The sequence below is a fragment of the Ipomoea nil genome, unplaced genomic scaffold, assembly GCF_001879475.1.
Source record: "Ipomoea nil cultivar Tokyo-kokei standard unplaced genomic scaffold, Asagao_1.1 scaffold3171, whole genome shotgun sequence".
Classification (NCBI taxonomy): domain Eukaryota; kingdom Viridiplantae; phylum Streptophyta; class Magnoliopsida; order Solanales; family Convolvulaceae; genus Ipomoea; species Ipomoea nil.
Window position 1 is genome coordinate 140,792 of NW_017619599.1, and position 23,077 is coordinate 163,868.

At 39.2% G+C, this 23,077-nt stretch overlaps 1 protein-coding gene across 1 annotated transcript; it reads right to left on the reverse strand.

Moving 5' to 3' along the window:
* Window positions 1-373: 373 nt before the first annotated feature.
* LOC109168026 lies at window positions 374-21,217 on the reverse strand. Its single transcript, XM_019317077.1, has 2 exons — window positions 21,185-21,217; window positions 374-824 (listed from the first exon to the last, which is right to left on the reverse strand). Exon 2 carries the CDS (start codon window positions 785-787, stop codon window positions 485-487), a length of 303 nt encoding a protein of 100 aa, XP_019172622.1. The 5' UTR covers window positions 788-824; window positions 21,185-21,217; the 3' UTR covers window positions 374-484.
* Between the last annotated feature and the right edge of the window lie 1,860 nt (window positions 21,218-23,077).

The window sequence follows — 23,077 nt, forward strand, 5'->3', positions numbered from 1 at the left end:
AATTTGGTCCCTAGCATTAATATTTCGTTGTAACTAATGAAAAATTAAAAATAATTTAATAATAGGGAGTAAAACAGAAATTTCAAATTATAATCCCCTACTTATGTTGAAACCTATTGCACAATAGTTATTCTTTTCTGAACAAATTACACTTTTGATCCTGTGAGTATTAGGGTACTGATAATTTGAGTACGTGATTTTCAAAACTCCCAATTTAAACCTTTAACTATGCAATTATTGGCAAATTTGATCCTCCGGGCCAAATTGCCGGCTAATTTTGACCGGAAAAAGATTTAAATGTTTCGAATTAATTTTTGATGAGGGTAAAAATGTCATTTCTGATCAGGCAGATCAAAGCAATGCAAGTACGAGGTTGATCCAAATTCCGGCGGCGGTGTTTGCGAAAGCGTTGAATTATTTATTCAATTTGCATATATAAATAAAGCGCGCAAATATATATAATGAAAGCGGCCGGCGGCGGGAGTTAATAGTAGGTGACGATCCGGATGTTCAAGTTCTTCTGAGCAAAGTCGACGAGCTTGTCCATCTCGTTATCGTCGATGAAGCCGTTGCCGTTGTCGTTGCCGTCGGCGGCCTTCATCCCCTGGCGGCCTTTGAACCAGCACAGCCTCCCTCCGATGGCGTGGATCGCTTCCTGGAGCTCTTCCCTGTTTATTCTGCCGTCCCTATCTGCATCATAAGTCCTCACAAATTTCTTGAACACTTCCAACGTCATGTCTAGTTTCCCATCGCTAGGAGCACTGCGTGGATAGCTCTTAATAGCCATTTAATTTCACTACTAATTTTAACTTCTAATTAATCTAAGTATATGTTTGTGTATAGAGTATTTCTGCTCATTCTTATAAATACACTGGCAATGATATTTTACCCTCATCAGAAATTAATTCGAAACATTAAATCTTTTTCCGGTCAAAATTGGTCGGCAATTTGACCCAGAGGACCAAATCTGCCAATAATTGCATAGTTAAAGGTTTAAATTGGATGTTTTGAAAGTCACGTACTCAAATTATCAGTACCCTAATACTCACAGGACCAAAAGTGCAATTTGTTCTTCTTTTCTTCTTATACCTACAATCGAACGTCTTCTTTTTTCCCCAAGCTCTGAAATCTCAAATTCTTCCAATTCCAGGTTGCGAAATTCACAGGTAAGCTTTCTCTATTTTATATGTTTAAGTAAATAATCAATATTCTTTGTATTAATAAATTAATTTAGATATTAATTATAGTACATCATATCTTAGTTGTGGTACTTCATCTTTATCCAAATTGAGGATATTTTTTTTAATGTAAATATGGTGATTTATTAACCATCAAAATGTCCTTAGCTTTGGGTATGGAGCAGCCTTAAATCTCCAGAGCAGCTGTCCCACCCAAAAGAGGTGCCTACAATTCAGCGAGGGATTAGTCACTGTGTTCGACGGTGGAAATCCTAGGTACACAAAAAAAATGCCATGGAGTTATGCTAATACGAGGAAAAGATATCGATGAGTTGGAAATAATGATTCGATTTAGAACTGAAACATGTTACAGAGATACCATAAGAATAGGTTCCTAAACTATAGGCTATAGAATAGTACAACAAACCTAAACCACATAATAAATATAAAGAGTTAATACCATCTGAGGTCCTCTGATTATAGTGGTTTTGCCACGTTTAGTCTTAAACTTTCAAATTGACCATCTGTGGTCCTTCGACTTTCAAATTTAACCATTCGTGGTCCAAGTTAACCACATATGGTCCTTCAAGTTTCGAAATTTAACCAGCCGTGGTCCTCTTGAAAGGACCATGGTTGGTTAAAATTTAATAGTTGAAGGACCATGGGTGGTTAACTTAGACCACGAATGGTTAAATTTGAAAGTCGAAGGACCACAAATGGTCACTTTGAAAGTTTAGGACTAAACGTGGCAAATCCACTATACTTGGAGGACCTCAGATGGTATTAACTCTAAATATAAAATACAAGCTTATACTAATACTCCCCCGCAAGCTCAAGGGTGAATAGCTGTAACATTGAGCTTGTCCCGGAGGGTAGCAAACCGTGCAGCAGGTAGTGGTTTGGTGAAGATGTCGGCCACCTGGTCCTTCGTAGAGACAAACGAATTGTATTCCCCGGAGGTGACTTTATCACGGACGAAGTGATAATCCACCTCAACATGCTTCGTACGGGCGTGAAACACAGGATTCGCACAGAGATAGGTGGCCCCCAAGTTATCGCACCATAGATTGGCCGGTGCGCTGGAGTGTAAGCCAAGCTCACGGAGTAAAGACACGACCCAGGTGACCTCAGCGCAGACATCGGCCAGGCCCTTATACTCAGCCTCTGTCGAAGAGTGGGCTACAGTGCGTTGCTTTCGAGAGACCCATGAGACCAAGTTCAATCCTAAAAACACAGCGTACCCGCTTGTGGACTTCCGATCAACTGGACAGCCGGCCCAGTCCGAATCTGAAAAGGCATGTATGTCTGTAGACGAAGAAGGTGAGAGACGCAAACCGTAGTCCATTGTGCCTCGAATGTACCTGAGAACACGCTTGAGTAGGCCCCAATGCTCATCTGTAGGAGCATGCATAAACTGACACAAACGGTTGACGGAGTAGGAGAGATCCAGACGGGTGATCGTTAAATACTGCAATGCCCCAGCTAGACGCCGGTATTGTGTCGGATTATCAAAGGGATCGGTACACTGGCTAACAGCTTGTGTGACAGACGCCGGAGTAGCAAGCGGTTTACAGTCAGTCATTCCTGCACGATTGAGGATATCCTGCATGTAGCGACGCTGAGACAAGAGCATTCCTTCCGGTGTAGACAGCGTTTCAATACCAAGGAAAAAGGTAGGAACACCTAAATCCCTGATCTTGAAGGTGGTGGAAAGGCGCTGGAGTAGAGAGTCAACTAGGACAGAATCATTGTCCATCATAATGATGTCATCCACATAGACTAGCAAGAATACACGGGATGTGCCAGTCGTGTAGTGGAAAAGAGAGACATCCGTCTTGGATTCCACGAACCCTGTCTGTAACAAAAACTCATGCAAACGGAAACCATGCTCGTGGTGCCTGCTTCAGGCCATAGAGAGACCGCTGTAGGTGACAAACATGGTCAGGATTATCCGGGTCCTCATACCCCGGTGGTTGCCGCATATAAACTGTTTCAGCTAAGCGGCCATTTAGAAAAGCGTTGTGGACATCCAACTGGAGTAGAGTCCAGCCGCGGGAGACGGCATATGCCAACAGTATACGCACCGTAGTAGGCTTAACGACTAGGCTGAACGTCTCAAAGAAGTCCTCACCAGCCACTCGATTAAAGCCTTTGGCCACAAGGCTAGCCTTGTAGCGTTCTATAGAACCATCAGCTTTACGTTTCGTCCGGAACACCCACTTGCACCCAACCACATTCATGTGAGGGGTGGCAGGCACAAGTTGTCAAGTGTTGTTGTGAAGCAGAGCGTTGAACTCTTGGTCAATGGCATCCCGCCATTGAGGGTGTCCAACCGCTTGTGTGTAGCAGGTAGGATCAGCTGGCCATTCAGACGCTGTGAGCGCTTGTAACTGCTCACCAGTGCTTTGTGTCATACGTCGCAGGCGCATAACATGGACCCTCTGTTGTGGTCTCACACGAGCCCTTCGCCCACGAGGTGCACGAACTGGTGCAACTGGATCAGCAGGTGGTTCCGGGGCTGGTGGGAGTTCCGGGGCTGGGGGTGGTTCAAGCTGGCTAGACCCGGTTAACACGGGACTTGAGCCCCACGGTTGATTTACCTCAGTACTTTGAGTCATCCCCTGTAAAGCTGAAGAAGCTGCAAAGGGAAAATAGATTCATCAAAGCGGACATGACGGCAAGTATAGGTTTTTCCAGTATTAAGGTTCATGCATCGGTAACCCCTAAATGACGGAGGATAACCTAAGAACACGCACGGAGCTGAGCGATACTCTATCTTATGGCGATTATACGGCCGCAGATAGGGAAAGCACAGACACCCGAAGACGCGCAGAAACGTGTAATTTGGTTTTGAGTGGTATAGACGGAAGAATGGTGTATCAAACTTTAGTGCAGACGAGGGCAACCGATTAATGAGGTAGGTTGCCGTCTCAAAAGCATAGTCCCAATACCTGAGTGGGACAGAGGCTCCGGCCATTAGGGATAGCCCAGTTTCGACAATATGCCGATTTCGGTGCTCTACCCGGCCGTTTTGCTCATGTGTGTAGGCACATGACTGCCTATGAAAAATCCCGAGACTGACAAACGTGTTGTGTAACCGACGATACTCCCCCCCCCCCCCCCCCCCCCCCAAATCTGACTGGATGGACTTGATAGAACGTGAAAAGGTACGTTCTACCATAGCCCGCCAAATATCAAATACTTTATAGATATCGGTTTTTAAGCGCAGAGGATAATACCAACAAAGCCAGTTACTATCGTCCACGAAAAGTACAAAATAACGATAGCCTTCCGAAGAAACAACGGGTGTGGGCCCCCAAATGTCTGTATACACGAGATCTAATATATTATTACTAGAGTTAGCAACCCTATCTAGAGGAAAGCGAGAAGCTTTTCCATGTTGACATGAAGAGCACAAACTCGTACTATTTGCTTTATTTGGTACGACCGGACAGTCTTTTAGGACACGTTGCTGAGCCTGACCGTGTGGGTGACCCAACCGTTGATGCCAAATTATAGGAGACGCACAGGATGTGAAAAACGCGGAATATGACCTCGGAACAGACAGAGTGTACAGCCCCCTTGAGCTAGATCCTTTAAGGAGTACCACCTGAGTTTTGCAATCCTTCACAACAAAGAACGATGGGTGAAACTCAAAATAACAATTATTATCATTTGCAAAACGATTAACTGATAATAATGACACAGATAACTGGGGAACATGTAGTATGTTTGACAAACGCAACGTTTTAGAGACCGACGGAATTAATGCATGACCAATACCAGAAATTCCCAAACCTGCGCCATTACCCACACGGAGAACATCATTGCCGCCATATTCCTCGATCTGAGCCATCGCCCCGGAGTCCGGCGTGGCGTGCGCTGACGCGCCTGTGTCAGGGAACCAGGCAGTCACGTCGGCCGGCGGGCGTCCTTCTCCGGAGACAGCAACATTGGCCTGGGCGGCGACGGGCGGCGGTTCTGAGTACCGGCAGTAGCAGTACGCCGCTGTATGACCTTGTGTGCGGCATATTTGACATCTCGGCGCACCACCTCGTCCCCGGCCTTGTCCGCCGCGACCTCTGTGGTTGTTGCGCCCCTGTCCGCCGCGATTATGGCGACCATCGCCACCGCCGCCACCACCTGACTGCTGCCGGCCACGACCGGCGTACATCGCCGTTGGAAAGCCACTCGGCGGAGCCCCAGCACCATCCGGGAAGTCATCGGACTGGATAAATTGCTGGGCTTGCAGGTAGTCGGACAGGAGAGGAATTGACACTGGCTTACCCGAGATGGCGAGAGTGGCAGCGATAGCACGGAACTCCGGCCGCAGTCCCCGGAAGACATACAAATTCTGTTCTTCCAAAGACATGGGACGACCGGCCAGAGCCAATTCTTCGACCAGAAGCTGGGCTCTCCCGAGGTACTCCAATGGGGTACTGTCGCCTTGCCTTAGCACCTGAAATTGGCCTAAGAGGTTGAGACACCTCACACGCGTAGAAGACCCGAGGGCTGTTTCGATCGTCGTCCATACTTCGCGAGCCGTCGACCTGCCGACTGCTAGGTGCATAACCTCCTCAAATAATGAGGAGACAATGAGGGAGAGGATCGATGCATCTTGCTGCATCTACACACTGTGCGCTGGGTTTGTCGTAACAGAGACAGTGACACCATTGTCCGATGTGTCGCCGGGCGAAATCTCCATTGTAGGGGATGGACACGGATTTGCACCATCCACAAATCCTAATAGACCTTGTCCTCGTAAAAAGGGTATAATCTGGGTACGCCAAAAAAGGTAATTGTGATTGGTTAATTTTAGGGAGACAAAGTGATGGGCAGAGTTCAGGGTGTTGGGGGTGGGGTTCGGGGAGGACACGGTGGTTGCTGTTAGTGTACGCTCCGATGAATTGCTCGACATTTTGGGTGAGAGGAGAGAGAGGATAGACCTGGCTAAACTGAAACCAGATGAGTTGGAAAGAATGATTCGATTCAGAACTGAAACCTGTTACAGAGATACAATAAGAATAGGTTCCTAAACTATAGGCTATAGAATAGTACAACAAACCTAAACCACATAATAAATATAAAATACAAGCTTATACTAATAATATCAAGCTTGTCCACGTTATGGAGTAAGTTTCTTTATTTGTCGAATTAATTTCACTTTTGATCCTATGACTATTGGGGTCTTGTTAATTTCAGTCCATGAGTTTCAAAACTGTCGATTTAGTATTTTAACTATTCAATTTTTCTCAATTTTGGTCCATCCAACCAAATTTTTGATGAAAAATAACTGAAAAGACAAATCTACCTTCAAAATTTTAAAATAGGGAAAATAACACTTTTCTCCCTAAGTTTATGTTTATAATTTTTTCCCTGAGTAATTCATGTATCCACATTTTTCCCCTAGTTATGTCAAAAGTGGTGGTCCCCTCCCCTCCCCACTTTTTTTTTTTTTTTTTTTTTTTTTTTTTTTTAATGTTAGATAGACATTTTTACCCTTAAAAATAAGTATTTTATTTATTTTCTTTCTCCAAAAAATTATTGCTTATATGTATGGATGACCAAGGTTCGGTTCGAACCTAACCGTACACTGTAGCAGCCGGATTGAAACAGTAGGCACAGTTCTAGTTAAGATTCAAAATCGGAAAAATAAAATAAGACAAAATAATTGTTAAATTTAACAATTATTTTATTTTATTTTAATTTATTTCGATTCTAAACCGTAATCAAATCCGTCTTTACTATTTCAATTTAATTATTACAATGTCCGATTAGGTTCAAATCGAACTGTACTTGTCCTTATATATAACCAATAATTTGTTGGAGAAAAAGAAATAAAAGAAATACTTTTACTTTTAAGAATAAACATGTCCATTTAACAGTAAAGAAAGAAAAATCGTCACTTTTAACATAACTGAGAAAGCAAATATGGATACATGAATAATTCAGAGAAAAAAAATACTAGAAGCATATAACTCAAAAAAAAAGTATCATTTTTCTTTTAAAATAATAATTGAAAATGTTATTTTTTTCCGCATGCTGTTGTCGGCGGCCATTTCTCCGGGCTTTTTTTTTTAATCAATTTTTATCAACTAACTTAACAGTTAACAACATTCCAAAAAAAAAAAAACTTAACAGTTAACAAAACATGTTGAATCACACAAAACATAGTATACGAATCAAATAACATTTTTAATGTTTTTTTTTAATTTTTTTTTATTGCATCTTTACTTGATATCCATGGTATACGTTCGTATTAGGAAGCTTCAATTTTCTTTTTTAAAAAAATCAGTACAAATATATTTTTCTCATTCGTTATATCGTGCACCAGGACGTACAGTGCATTGTGCTCCCTGACCCAAAACGACGTCATTTTTATAAGTTGTGTGAGGAGTTGATGCGATGGACACCGTTCCATCCGTCTAATCCCGTTACAGGTTTTTTTAACACTTGTGTTTATGTGTATTTTGTTAAGAGTTTCTGTGTATTATGTTAAGAGTTTATGTGTATTATGTTAAGAATTTATGTGTATTATGTATTATGTATTATGTTAGATTATGTGTATTATGTTAGGAGTTTGTGTATTATACTATACAATTTTGTACATCCGAAATATGAAATTTTTTTATTTTTTTTTATAGAAATTAATGGCAAAAACAGGAAACAACGTCGTTTTGGTCAGGGCGTGCACGATATAATTTGCCTATTTTTCCATGCTTGCCCTACAACCAAACATATATTATGAGTAGTAAATTTCTCAATTTGAGTTTTTCTTTTTTAATAATAATAATAATAATAATAATAATAATAATAATAATTGTTCGATGAAATCGGTTAATAGTAGGGGTGAGCAAAAATCGTCTAACCCGCCTGACCCTTCGCCTGAAACAGTGCAACCCAGTCTGGTCCGAACCAACGTGGTAAAACTCGATCGTTTGAACCAGCTACGCCGGTTTTAGTGATTCGGTGGGGAATTTGAAATTTGGCACCGATCCGTCCAAATATCCGATTAAACATAGGGTTAGGTTATGTATATGCTAAACGATGTCGTGCTTGCATATGTATATATATTCATGTTTAGGGTTTCTACCCTCATTTCACTCATTTGCGCAGCGTAGTCGCGACTCCTCAGTCCTCTCTAGTCTCTTCTTCTCCGACTTAGGGTTTCTACCCTTTCTAGTTTCTCCATTCTTAGAGACCTATCGTCTCTTGATTCTGGTCTTCTTCTCTTGTTTCTTTCTAATAATCATAGTTTGAGACATTGAGACGTGAGTCACCTGTCTTGACTCTCAAGTCTCATACTCAAAGAGTCTGAGAAAGTGAGACCAAAGTTCTCTCGAGTCTCGACTCTCGACGAACCGACAGATCCGTTGTCCCGTTCCATATTCCCCGAGTTCTCTGTTCTCTCTGGTGGGGCGGTGCCGGTGGAATTTGTGGTCTGTGGAGTGGTGGAAGCCATAGGTAGCGAGAAACGAAGAGTTAGAGTGTTTGACTGTTCGCACATCGCATTTCGTAGAAGACCCTAGTTCTCTATGTAATATTTTGAGAAACTAGTAAGTAAATCACAAACCCTAATTTATTTATTTTTTAATTTGTGAAGGTGTGATACTGTGAGATGCATTGCCCATATTCTAAACTTAGTTGTGCAAGATGGGCTGAAACAATGTGATGTTTCTATGAAGAAGGTTAGGGAGGCTGTGAGATATGTCATAAATTCATCTGCTAGGCTTAAGAAATTTAGGGACTTGTCTGACTTGATTAGAATTGAACAGAAATCTTCATTGTGTCTAGATGTTCCAACCAAATGAAATTCTACATATCTTATGTTACAATCTGCAATTACTTACCATAAAGTTTTTGAAGCATTTGAAGAAAGTGATAGTTCTTTCAAATTAGATTTGGGTGATTATGTTCCTGATTTCCTTGATTCGGAGTCTGTGAAGAGTTTGGTGGAGGCCTTGAAATGTTCTTATGATATGACAATCAGAATTTTAGGTTCTTTATATGTCACATTTAACACTTTTTTTTTTCCTGAGATATCTTATTTATATTGCCTCTTGAATGACATGGTGGAAGCTAGTGGGTTTATGAAACTTATGAGGGATAATATGAAGGTCAAATCTGAAAAATATTGGGGGGGATATATATAAGATGAACTTGATGATATTCTTTGCAAACATTCAGGGACAAATAAGAGTATATGCCAACCCAGATCAATCATATGTATGGTGAGGGTAAATGTAAAACCTACTATGGGAAAGTGTTTGCTGGTTTGACAAAGTTGTTTGATGATTATGCTGCCCCTAGTAGTCATACTGTTGTCCCTACTGCTTCGGTTAGTCCTTCTACTGATTCTTCATAGTCTACAATTGCCTTAGTTGGGAGACCACAATATTTGTTAAAGTCCTAGATTAAGAAACAAAAAATAGAAAGTGGGGGAAAGAAAAAAACAGAGTTGGAAATTTACTTGGCTGAGGCAATAGTTGAAGATGAAACTTCTTTTGATATACTTAGGGGGTGGAAGCTGAATGCTGAAAGATTTCATATCCGTTCTAAGATAGCTAGGGATGTTTTTTTTTTTTTTTTTTTTTTTTTTTTTTTTTTTTTTTTTTTTGAATGCTACTGACTCTATTACAATGTAGTATATGTTCATAGCTACTTTCTCAACCTACTGAAGCAAGCTACGAATGTCTTAGTTATACCAATATCCATTATTGCCTCAGAATCCACCTTTAGTACATCTGGGAAGATTTTAGATCCTTTTAGGAGTTCATTAACTTCTAAAATTGTGGAAGCTTTGGTTTGAACTCAGGATTGACTTAGGCTGCCAAATACCCCCTAATCAATTAAGGAAAATCTAGAGGAATTTGAGAGATTTGAACAAGGTAACACTTCCTAACAGTCCTGCAATATAATTTTTAAGAATAAGGGTCAAATAGGCCACTCAACTGCGCACTCAATTACAATTAGGCCATCGAACTAAAAAAGAATGCAATTGGGTCCATGAATAACGCAATCTCATGCAATTCAATCCAAAAATAACCTGTTTACCTGGAGAGACGGTTACCGAATTTAAAAATATTTTTTTAATAATTTTAAATAAAAAAATCTATATAAAAAAACTACGTCGTCTCTGCCGGAGACGAAGAAGTCTTCTTCGTCTCCGGTGGAAACGAAGCGATCTTCGTCTCAGGCCATCTCCCTAGCCGGGGAAACTGCCTGAGACGAAAGTGGCTTCGTCTCCATGGCCGGGGAGACGGCCCAAGACGAAGCCTCCACTTCGTCTCCGCCGGAGACGAAGTGGCAAGCAACTCTCAGGCCGTCTCCCCGGCCATAGAGACGGCCTGAGATGATGGTGGCTTCGTCTCAGGCCGTCTCCATGGCCGGGGAGACGGCCCAAGACGAAGCCACCCCTTCGCCCTTCGTCTCCGGCGGAGATGAATATATATATATTTTTTTAAATTTAAATTTTTATTTTTATTTAAAATTATTTTAAAAAATTCGGTAACCACCTTTTCAAGTAAACAAGTCAATTTGGATTGAATTGCATGCATTTGCGTTGTTTAGGGACCCAATTACATTCTTTTTGAGTTCGATGGCCCAATTGCAATTTGGTGCGCAGTTGAGTGGTCGGGTCGTTATATCGTGGACCGCGGTGCACGTGCACCGCGGTCAAAACGGCGCCGTTAGTTTTAACAGAGCGCACATTTTGTATATGTTAATTACCAACTGACACTACAGTATATCTAAACTGACACTGCCTCACGTATTATTTTTATATTATCAAATGAAACTGCAGTTATATCAAAAATGATACTTTAGTTGTGGTGAAATGAAACTGCAGTGTATATTAAATGAAACTGCATAACATTTCACATATTTGATGTATATTGTACAATGCAGCTGTAATTATATAAAAAAGATCATATAGTTGTGTTTTAATAAAATTATAGTGTATATAAATAAAATTAAATAACATTTTCACATATTTGAGTCTATAAATATCGAATGAAACTGTAGTTATGTCGAAATAAAACTGTAGTTGTGTTGAACCGAAACTGCAGTGTATACAAAATGAAACTGAATAACAGAGTTATTTTTTTTGCGGAAGGGTGCGGAACGGCGGGAAACAGATGTCGTTTCTTTTCATTAAACAAAACAACGTCGTTTTGATGCGCGATGCATAATCGATTATGCACCACGGTGCACGATATAATTTGCCTGAGTGGTCTATTTGACCCTTATTCCTAATTTTTATATTATTTACTTTTAACTTGTCCAGTTCTCCTTGTAATTTTTACATTCTACTCTTTTTTATTTTGCAGAATTTGGTGTTGATGGTGGCAGTGGAACTAGGAGGATTGGTGGTTCTACATTTCCTACGATTCCTGTAATGTTATGCTTTATGCTTTATATATACTTTATACTTTATATTCTTGTATTAATGTATTATTATGTATAATGTATTATACATTTTTTATACTATTATTAATGAGGCTTGGTAACTAATTAGTTGCTGCCTAGTTGTCCTATTGCGACTTGGTAACTTGTTAGTTGTTGCCCTTGTGGCCTTGTGCACTGTAAGACTATAAGTTGGTAAGTTGGTAAATTCCTAAGTTGTCAAAGTCGGGCCCTTGTGTGTTGGACTGTTGGTAATATTTCTATGACTGTATTTGGCACATCTTAATCTATTATTATGTATTTATGGCGATGATGAAAGCTTCCATTAATGATCTGAAAAATAAGGGATTAAGATAGTATGTTGCTCAATCCTCATTGGGATGTTGTAGCAATTTGCCCTTAATCCTAACTTTGATATGGACAAAAAGTTTACTGAGCCAACTTTAGAATTGTCTAACGTTTAATTATTTTTTATTGCTTATTTTGTTTTTGCTAATTTTCTTAAGTTTTGAGTTTTGACAGGAAGAAGAAGAACAGTAGGAACTAGGAACTAGGAAATTAATTGAGATGTTGGATACTTCATACTTAGAATTGAACTCTTGCAGTCTTGAACTCTTGATTCTTCAAGAATTCACAAGTGATAACTGATAACTTAGTATGTTTTGTATAATTGTATGTACTTAGTAACTTAGTGGAATTGTGGAAATGTGGAATAGACGAATAGTAGTTTTTTTGTATGTACATAGTACTTTAATTCACTTAAATGTATTTTGTAATGCAATAGTAGATCGTAGTTTGTTCATTTAAATTGTAATTTTTCAGTAGTTTGTAATTTTTTTTAACTTTTTAAGTGTTTTGTTCAATTTTTTTTTTTTTTAAATTTGACTGTCTGAATTGATATCAGATATCTGATCAATCCGACCACATTTGAAATATAATAAAATCGAAGTAATATTTCATATTATAAAATGAAATTAGATTTTATAATTACAAACCGAAATCCGATTGGGTTGGCCCTCGGAGCATCCGAACCGAACCGATCAGACCGATGCATAGGCCGGCCTAGTTAATAGAGTAAATGAAGAATCGATTTTTAATTATTATTTTTTAATGTAGACGCCCATCAACTCCTGGCAATGTGATCAACAAAGCCATCCAACTCCATGCGGCTAATGCCGCTGTCTGCCACCCAGGGACGGAGCCAGGATTTCTATTGAGTGGGAGCGAAGAAGCAAAGGCAAAATGAGTTCAAAAATATTCATCTATGTTAACTTCAATACAAGGCTTTCTACTTGACACTTCGGGACTACTTTGACTATGTTGAAGAAGTTGAAGGAGGAAAAGCTCTACTGTTATTCACACTCGCTTAAACAAACAAGTAGATAAAAGCACATAATGAATCTCAACAGACTAGCTGAATTTCCAAAAGTTGATTTTCTTTTGAAAAGATTAATTTCCATAACTGAATCTGATAGTGTTAATTGCCACGTAAGCGGTAATTAGATAAATACGAGACCAATTAAAGCAAGTAAATGTCTTTATTGATCACAGTGAAGGCCCTAAGTACAATCTACTTGGTTGCTCTGAGTACCGACTGACTGCGGTCGGGATTCTCTAACAACAACCTATCGATCGTCCAAAAGTCCCTCTCATTGTAGCTATCGCGGGTATTTATAGCCGCGGAGCCGGAGACACAAATCCGGCCGTTCGGCATGCTTCCCACGTAGCCACCACGTGTCGCCATCCCGGGTGCCTTGCCTGTCAACGCGTGAAGCTGCCACGTGTCTCTCGTCAGCTCTCTCGCCAAAGGGCTACCGCTCGGTGGTCGACACTGCCGCTCGGGCAACTCCCGGTCAGACCCCGACCGGGTTCTTCACAAGAAGCCCGACCTGTTACCTGCAAAGACAAGAAGACAAAGACAAAGGCACACCAGTCGGGATAAAGTTATGTCGGTCGGGATATTCCCTACCAAAATCAATAAAATACAATATAACTAAGATTTAAGAAAATTAATCAAAATCATACAACCAGTAATAATGTATTATGTATATACAGAGTTACTCACTTACTCATACAGAAGTTTTTGAATAATTAACCAAAATCATACATTCATACATTAACCAAACTCTGTATGAGTAAGTGAGCTACTGTATTTTTTGAGTAATTAACCAAAATCATACATTAAGTCATTAACCAAACTCATACAAATTTACTGATTTAGAAAAATTAACTAAAATCATACTTGTAAAATGATACAGAGTTAGTCTAATTCATACAGTAAAATACAATTAGAGAATTGAATTATATGTTGGTGTCTTGAATAACTAGCAATCTATCATACATGAATTAGTCTATCATACATTCATACATGAATTAGTCTTGATTAACATTAGAGAAATTAGGGAAATTAGATGTCTTGATTAGGGAAATTAGGGCTAAGAAACAGCTTCATGTATTCAATTGCCCTAATTCATGTATTCAATTGCTCTGCTCATACTTCATACAGGTAAATACAATTGCCCTAATTCATGTATTCAATTAAAATTTGAGAAATTAGAGCAAAGAAACAAACCTGAATACTGAGAGGAGACCAGAGGCACTGCTGGCATTCCTACTGACCGGCGGGCGGCGACTGAGGGCTGAGGGGGTTACGGCGGTAAGGCGGCGAGCCGGAAGCAGTGAAGCAGCGACTCTGACTCCGTCGACTCCAGCGACGAACGACTCCGCCGACTCCAGTCTCCAAAGCTCTGCGTAAACTGCTATCTAAATGAAAAAAAAAAATAAAAAATTATATATATAATACAGCCCCAAAATGACGTCGTTTTGGGGCTGTATGATTTTGGGCAGTGGAGGCAGCTCCCAGGCTACCTCCGTCTCTGCTGCCACCTCCTTCTCCATAGCGCAACCGAAATCCGCCGCCCTCTCTCTCATCCGCTCCCCTTCCTCCGTGGCCATCAGCCTCTTCACCATGTCTTCCACCGCTGATGACATCACATTTTGGTCCCGACGAGTCCAATCCTTAACCACGATCCCAATCCTGAGGACCTTAGTGACGAGCACCGTGTTCCTAGGCTGGTCGGAGTGCATTCAATTATTATTTTAAAATTTTGAGGGTAAATTTGTCTTTTCAGTTATTTTTCATCGAAAATTTGATCGGATGGAGCAAAATTAAGAAAAAATTGAATAGTTAAAGTACTAAATTGATAGTTTTGAAACTTATGGACTGAAATTAACAAGGCCCTAATAGTCATAGGACCAAAAGTGAAATTAACTCTTATTTTCAAAAAAATTGTAATTTAAGTTGTTTTTTTATAAATATAATTGAAATATTGATATTTGATTTTAATAAAAAATGGGAGTAGGGTTTCTTCATTGATTACATAAGCAAGTTAGGACTGTTGTCGATTGGGGGGAATGTATTTTGGCTAAGCTGTAAAAGGGAGAAACAAGTTATATTGCATACAAGTTTTATTAATGAATTTACTTCTTTACCCTTGGAATTAATGTTGTCAACGCACCACTAACGTCAGAGACCAAACTCGTCACTTCGCTCACAACCGAGGGACTAAAAATAGATACGGTAATAACACATGGACTAGGTTATCACTACGGTTATGACTCAAGGACCAAACTCGTCATTTTTCCTTTTTTTTTTTTTCTCAAATCAAAATATAATGATGATGTACTTAATGTTTATAATAAACGTACCAAAGAATTTAATAGGCCAGAGAAGCACGAGATAAACTACCTCTAGACCAACTGTACAAACCTCCAGCTCACTTTGTTGAGAACAATTATCTTTATCCCGCAATACATTTTCATTTTTAAAAGTAGATACTATTTCTAAATCATCAAATTTGAAATCATTTACTATTTTCTCTACATATCTGCAATACTCACTCACTTTCAAAAGTGATAATCTCACATTCACATCACATTTAATAATAATAATATTATAATAACCCGGTTAACTATGAATAACCTAGACTGATTTACTTCCTTGCGGTCCTTTGCCAATTACGATCACAAAGCGGGGTTGACTTATACTCAAAAGGATTGTGGGGTTTCCTTCGACATCCAAAAAATACTGTAATAACAAATTAATAATAAAATAAAAATAAAAAGTTAGGGAAAAAGTTGTCGCATGACCGTCTTTTCTAAGCTTGCAAGCTTTCGATGAGAACTGTGAAACTGTATTAGATGAATAGTGAATTACAATTGTACATACTGAGGGAATATATACAAGAGAGAGTCATAGGGAGACTAGGATAGAGAGTCATAATGCGACTCAAATACATAGAGTCCTAATACTCCTTCTGAAGCACAAGGTGTACTAGAAACATGTAGCTTATCTCTAAGAAAAGAAAATCTAGGACTAGGTAAAGCTTTTGTAAATATATCTACAAGTTGATATTTTGTTGAGATAAAGTCAACTTGAATGTCTCCAGAAACAACGTAACTCTGTCTCGAACAAAGTTATAGTCAATTTCCACGTGCTTGGTACGAGCATGAAAGATGTAATTTACACACATATAAGTAGCACTAAGATTATCACACCACAACTTAGGAATAGAGATACCTGACACCTTGATTTCACGCAGCATCGAGACTACCCAAATTACTTCAGCACAAATATCTGCTAGAGCTTTATATTCTGCCTCAGTAGAAGATCTAGCAACAGTTATTTGTTTCTTACAGACCCAAGATACAAGATTGGATCCAAGCAGAACAGCAAAATCACTAGTGGATTTTCGGTCTTCTAGGCAGCCAACCCAGTAAAAATCAGAGAATGCATGAAGTTCTCTTGAGACTGACTTCTAGATAGGTAGACCAAAACTGACAGTTCCCTTAACATACCTTAACACCCGTTTTAGTTGCTCCCAATGTGAAATTGTAGGGGCATGCATGTGTTGACATAGTTGGTTGACTGCAAATGAGAGATCAGGACGAGTAATAGTTAAATACTACAGTGCCCCAACTAGACTCCTGTACTGCGTAGGATCATTATACAAATCTCTATTAAATGAAATAGTTTTCAAAACAGAGATTGGCGTGGATAACTTATTGCATTCAACCATTCCAGCACATTTTAAGATATCATTCATATACCTCTATTGTGAAAGTAAAATTCCATCATCACATTTAATAGTCTCAAACCCAAGAAAGAAACCAGGTTCATCAAGATCTCTAATCTTAAAAGCAATAGATAATTTTGATATCAATTGAGCAACTAGGTCCTGACAGACAGTAGAAATGTGTGTAGGCGGTTAAACCATGCTCTAGGAGCCTGTTTTAAGCCATACAGAGAGCGTTCCAATAAGCAAACGTGATTGAGATATTGAGAATCAATATAATCAAGCGGCTATTTCATATAGACAGTTTCAGACAGATTTCCATTTAAAAAGACATTATAGACTTCACGCTGTATAATAACCCAACTAGAGGATAAAGCCTAGGAAAGAAGTAACCTAACAGTAGTGGGCTTTACCGCCAGGCTGAATGTATCAAAGAAATCCTGACCAGGTACCTATTTGAACCCCTTTGCTACTAATCTCGCTTGTTTTGTGCGTCTCAATTGATCCATCAGCCTTCCGTTAGGTGCGATAAACCCACTTACACCCAATAATGTTCATACCTGTCTGAGAAGGTACTAGACACCACGTCTGATTCTATTGAAGGGCATTAAGTTCTTGGTCCATAGCCTCACACCATTCTGGATATTTAACCGCTTGAATGTAAGAAGTGGGATCCGTAGGACAAACCTGAGCAGTTAAAGCTGATGGATGAGCCTAAGACCGACTACGAGTGCTCATCGCGTGAGTTCGAGTGGTGGACTTCACGGATTTGCCTCGTGGTCGGCCACGAGGCCGTGTAACAACCTGTACAGGCGCGACGATCGGCTCATGTTCGGACTACCCAAGCTCGGTATTCATCTCGGTGATCAGGCTGCTTAGGCGGGGCAGTGTCGTTGCTAGGACTGTCTGGCACGGCAGCGTGAGGCTGCCCAGGTGCGGTAGTCACGGTGGTAGTGTGCTGGAGCACTAATTCAGCCCACAGACCACTGTGCGAAAGTTGTGGTGCCTACAAAATATCCTTAGTAACAAAAGGAAAAACTGCTTCATCAAAACGCACATGGTTGCACACATAAATGGGTTGTAGTATATTTTAACAAACAAATACTTGGAGTATTGGGTTATCGATCCACAGGGAAGCGGGGCGTATCAAGCACTAGCTACTAATCTATTCACGAGAAACTAATCCTAACGAAAAGGGTGATTGATTGATTGTAAAAGTAAAACTAATAAATGAGAACAAGGTAGCAGGTTTATGAAAACAATAGAGAAAGAGTGGGGTTTCTGGGATTCAAGTGCTTAATCACCTAGTGCCAATCTAAAGTGCAACATTTAATCTGAGTTCAAACAAGTGTGAGAATGCATACAAGGGAAGGAATTACTCCCATAATTCCAACCTAAAACAATGCAAGTGAATATTCATTCCCATGATATAAACACTCAATAACTCAAGAACAAGTATTCGAGATAAATCCTTAACTAATATGTCATCTCCCAATGTGCAATAGTTAAGTGCAATTGTGGGTGCCCTAAAATATGCCCTAACTTCTATTAAGACGTAAGGATAGCATTGAAACAAGTAATTTGGGCATCTAATTACTAGCATCAACAAGATAGAACACAATTGCAACAAAAGTTATAAAACCCAAATATAAATATATAAATTAATTTAAGAACTAGGCACATAGGTTCATAAACACTTTCACCCAAAAATCCCTAAGTTGTTTTAGCCACTCATGGCTAGAATAGCATTCATTGCAATAATATTGAAGAGTTTACAAGAAACAAAGAATGTAAAAGAAAAGGGGAAGAGATTCTCCTGAATTTTCTTAGCTTTTCCTCTTTCTTTCAAGGTGACTTGTAGCTCTTGATGTCTCTCACTCTTTTTGTCTCCAAACAACGCAGCTTGATGGTCTAGGGTTGAGGGAAGATAGGACTTTTTATAGTGGGAGCCAAATAGGGGTAGAATAGGAATTTCTGAACAGCTTAAATCTCACCCAGGATGCAATTTCGATGCATAGAATCTTGATCTCCTTTCTATGTGTAACCTACTGGAATTTTTCAACGCGTCGAATTTACTTCTGCATCATAGGTCCGGTCTTCATAAGAGTTGTAGCCCTTCGAGTTTTCTTTCTAATGATGCAAGAATCACTTGAATCGAACATTCCTAGAATGAGATATAATCAAAATACTAAGTTGTCGCCAAATTTAACGGGAATACAACTCTTTGGTCTTTTGCTCCACTTTTCCCTTGTTTTGTTCTTGTGATCAAATCCATTGAAAGTACCACTCTTTGGCTCTCTTTGAAGCATTTTAGCCATCTCCTTAACTTCACCTTGACTCCCATTGACTCGAGATTCACTCAAAATGCCCCGAAAAGCATACGATTGTCTCCAAATCAACAATTTATGCACCTAAAGATATTGTTGAAAAATAAAGAGTTAGGTTGATCTATAGGGTTGTGTCAGTTTTTGAATAGGTGTCATTTTTGAATAGTTACTTATAGATATGTGTTTATATATATATATATATATATATATATATATATATATATATATATATATATATATATATATATATATATATATATATATATATATATACTATGTTTCTTTGTTAGAAACAGACTGATAATACATTATCTATACATTTTTCATTCCTTGATTCTTCATTATTGCTTCCACCTAACTGACGGGTGGTGTTATTCTCCACCTGCCAAGTCATTCCATCTTCCAAATTCAACATGGTATCCGAGCCTACTTTCCTAGGGTATGCCAAACATCAAAGTTGTATTTTTCAGTCGCATGAACAGTGGTGAACAGCAAAGTTACTGTTCACACAAACCCTAATTTTTCAAGTTACTTGCTTTTGGTGAGTTCTTTTGACAAATTGGTGTTACCCATCTCTTCTAAAGTTTCCAGCAAGCCTGACCTAGCAAGCCACATTACCGCCGCCTCCGCCACGCGCCGCCATTGTCGGACCGCCGATCTCATACGCCGATGCGTGTGGCCACCTGTGATACTCGGTAATTTTAAGCAAAAATATAATTTTGAGAAAATATTATTTAGTTCACCCTTAAAATATTTTCATATTTTGCCAAAAGAATTTTTGAAAATTATTCTTATAAAAATTAAATTGTTATATTTATCTATTATGCCTAAAAGAAAGTCTTATATTCTTTTTCATATATATGAAAATATATATATAATTTGATAAGACGTAAATCAAGAGATGAATTGGCATCGTGTGGTGGTTTGAAAATTGTGTGTTAAGCTTGAGGTTTTGGGTTTAATTCTTACCATCTGCAAAATGATCGTTTTGATTTGATTTTAGCAGATAAATAGATTAAGAGTTGTCGGCAGCGTTTTGAAAAAGAGATTGGAGTGATGGTGATTAGCAGATTAGGTAATATAATTATTTATTATTAATTATTATTATTATAAGAAAGACAAGTATTATAAGAAGGGGGTAGGGGATGAATCGGACAAAGGAAAAAAAAGAAGAAGAAAGAAAACAGACGAAAAGAAAGAAGAAAGAGAAGGAGAGAAAGAAAGATATGAATTGGAGGTTGGGCAATTTACTAGGATCATCATTTTGGTAAGTGTTTATGTTCACCAAAATACTTTTTCCCAAATTATATATGTGTGGTATTGTATGAGATATACTATTATGATGATTACATGTGACATTTATCGATAAATTACATTATTGTGAATAGTGATTCTCGTGATATCGAGAATGAGGTTCGACGTGTCGAACCCGTGTGCTGTGTAAATGCTTGGCTTGAAATTTTTGGTATATATATATATATATATATATATATATATATATATATATAGAATCGCACTCAGGTGCGAATGTTTCGCCCAGGAGCAAAATAGGAATGGATTCTGTCTGTCCACGTGTCTAGATCTGATGATGAGAAACACTGATTTTTTTAAAAAAGCGCGGTGGCATTTTCGTAAATAATTGAACATCAAAGTGCAAGTAAAATGTATTACAAGTGCATGTAAAATGTATTATAGGTGCAAGTAAAAATTTACACTGAGCATCAATACTAAGTGCACTTGTACTTATAAGTAGTTGCACCAATAGTTCTAAGTAGTTGCACAAATAGTTATAAGTAGTTGCACTTAGGTGCATGAATGTTTGCAGGGGATTTTCAGGGGTATTACTACCCGCTGAACTCAGATCAATGAATGTTAACAAGGCAAAATTGCATGCACTTATAGGTGAAAGTAGGTGCACCTATAGTTATAAGTAGTTGCACCTATAGTTATAAGCACACCCAGGTGCATGAATGTTTGCGGGAAGTGAATGCTAACAAGGAAAAATTACATGCACTTATAAGTGAAAGTCGGTGCACTTCTAAGTGATTTTACTTGCACATTGATGTTTAATTATTTACGAAAATGCCACCGCATTTTTTTAAGCTATTAGATCTGGACACGTGTCGCGCACTGATTCATTCGCATATTCCTTCCTGGGCACTTATTCGCACCTGAGTGCATCCCTATATATATATATATATATATATATATATATATATATATAGAGTGTTGTTCAAATGTGAACTTTAAATTAAATGTGAACTTGTGTATTGCTTCCATCCGTTCATTCTGTTACAATCGACGCACACAAACACGAGTGCACGGTCCAATATGTGCATCCGATTCACTAGATCTTTGCCCGTGTAGGTGGGATTTTGGTGTTTTAGTTCTTCTTCGACTCTTCCACTCAGTTCTTTACTCAACGTGCGTCTGTCGATCGAGGTCAGCTCTGAACCCCACCGCAATCCTACAATACAATCGATCGGGGGTGGTCGCCGCTCGAAGCATGGAAGGGCCGGCCATCAGTTGCCGCCTGTGACCCCTCCATCGGCCGGCTCTCACAAGGTCGCATGCAATTCCCGATCATTCAAACGGTGGTCGCGTCGCCGGACTACTAGCTCTGGTCAACGCGGTGGGTTCGACCGGGCGGCGTCTGGAATAGCATCCTTGGTGGCTGCACGGCACGAAGGAGGCTGGCGCAGCGATGGGGGCAGAAATGTGAGTTCTTTGTGTTTTTTATTGGAAGTTTTAGTAGCTGTCTTGGGTGTGTGTTCGGGGGTAATAATGGGCTTTGGTTGTACAGAAATTTCAGATTTTGGCATCATAAGAGGTGGATGGGTATGCAGACCCATGTTATGTGTTCTGTTCTTACTTCACATTCAAAGTTACTGGGGGCGGTGGGGGGGCGGGGGGGGGGGTGTGCACTGTTTGCAAATGTTGAACAACGTACGACTGTGCATTAGTAATGATCACCGCAAATAATCAAGTGCGCTCAGAAAAATTGAGATTGGGACATTATTGCAGGCCTTTTGTGTTGAATGCGTTCTTGGATTAGGTGGACTAGTAGGCCATTGCTTGTGTGTGCTTGATTATTAAACTTTTCATTTTAAACTTCAGAGTTTTCAGTGCTTGAGTATGCATAAATGGACCTACCCCGTCAAAAAATGAATTCGGATCATCTGTATCATTTAGTCATTCGATTTATGCATATATATACTAACGGGGTTTATTCACTTTTATTTTGTGGTTGGTGCAGACCATCTGTCTGGCTGGTTACATGTGAAATATATATAAGCGCAGCACACAGTGATGTTGAAACTGACGTTGTAACACAAACGATCTGTAACGCAGTTCGGGCAAACAACCCTAATCTGCGAGGCACTTCTCAATTTGAGAACTTGCCTAAATCCACTAAAAGCTCAATATTTAAAGTACACTGTTTGGAACTTGAGATTACACAATAGAATGATCTTTCCTACCAAACTATTGAAACCTAAACACATGCACTACTTTCTAGGGGAATTTAGTATCCTATTCTCAAAGATTCTCGTACCTCACCAGATTAATGTTGAATGCTTGAGTTTTACAAGAAAGGACAACCCCTATTTATAGTAGCTATTCCTAACAGATTCGTGAATAATAAAGCTATTCCTAATCAGACTAGAACTAAACACTTCAATAACAATTCCCTTTAGAACTAGTACTCTTCAATAACTACTCCTCTTAGGCTTGGTATTCCTTTATAGATCTGGTATTCCTTTTGAACATAACTTTGACAAAACACTTTGAGTCAACAATCTCCCCCTTTGTCAAATTTTTGGCAAAAACCTTGATCTCATAGTGGCTTGATTTCCTATTCTTCTCCCCCTTAGTTGATTCTTCTCTCCCTAAACTTGATTCCTGGAGTTCTTGAAAAAAAAAAACCTTGAAACTTGTATTTGAATGTGTGAGTGAAGAGAATTCTTCACTGTCTCTGTACATTTTACCAATGTGTGGTAAAATAGATCCACACAGTCACAAAAGTAGAGGATTTGATCATAGATAAGTTCAAGTGGTTTTGGATCTGTAAATCAAACTTCGCCATTCATGCAGG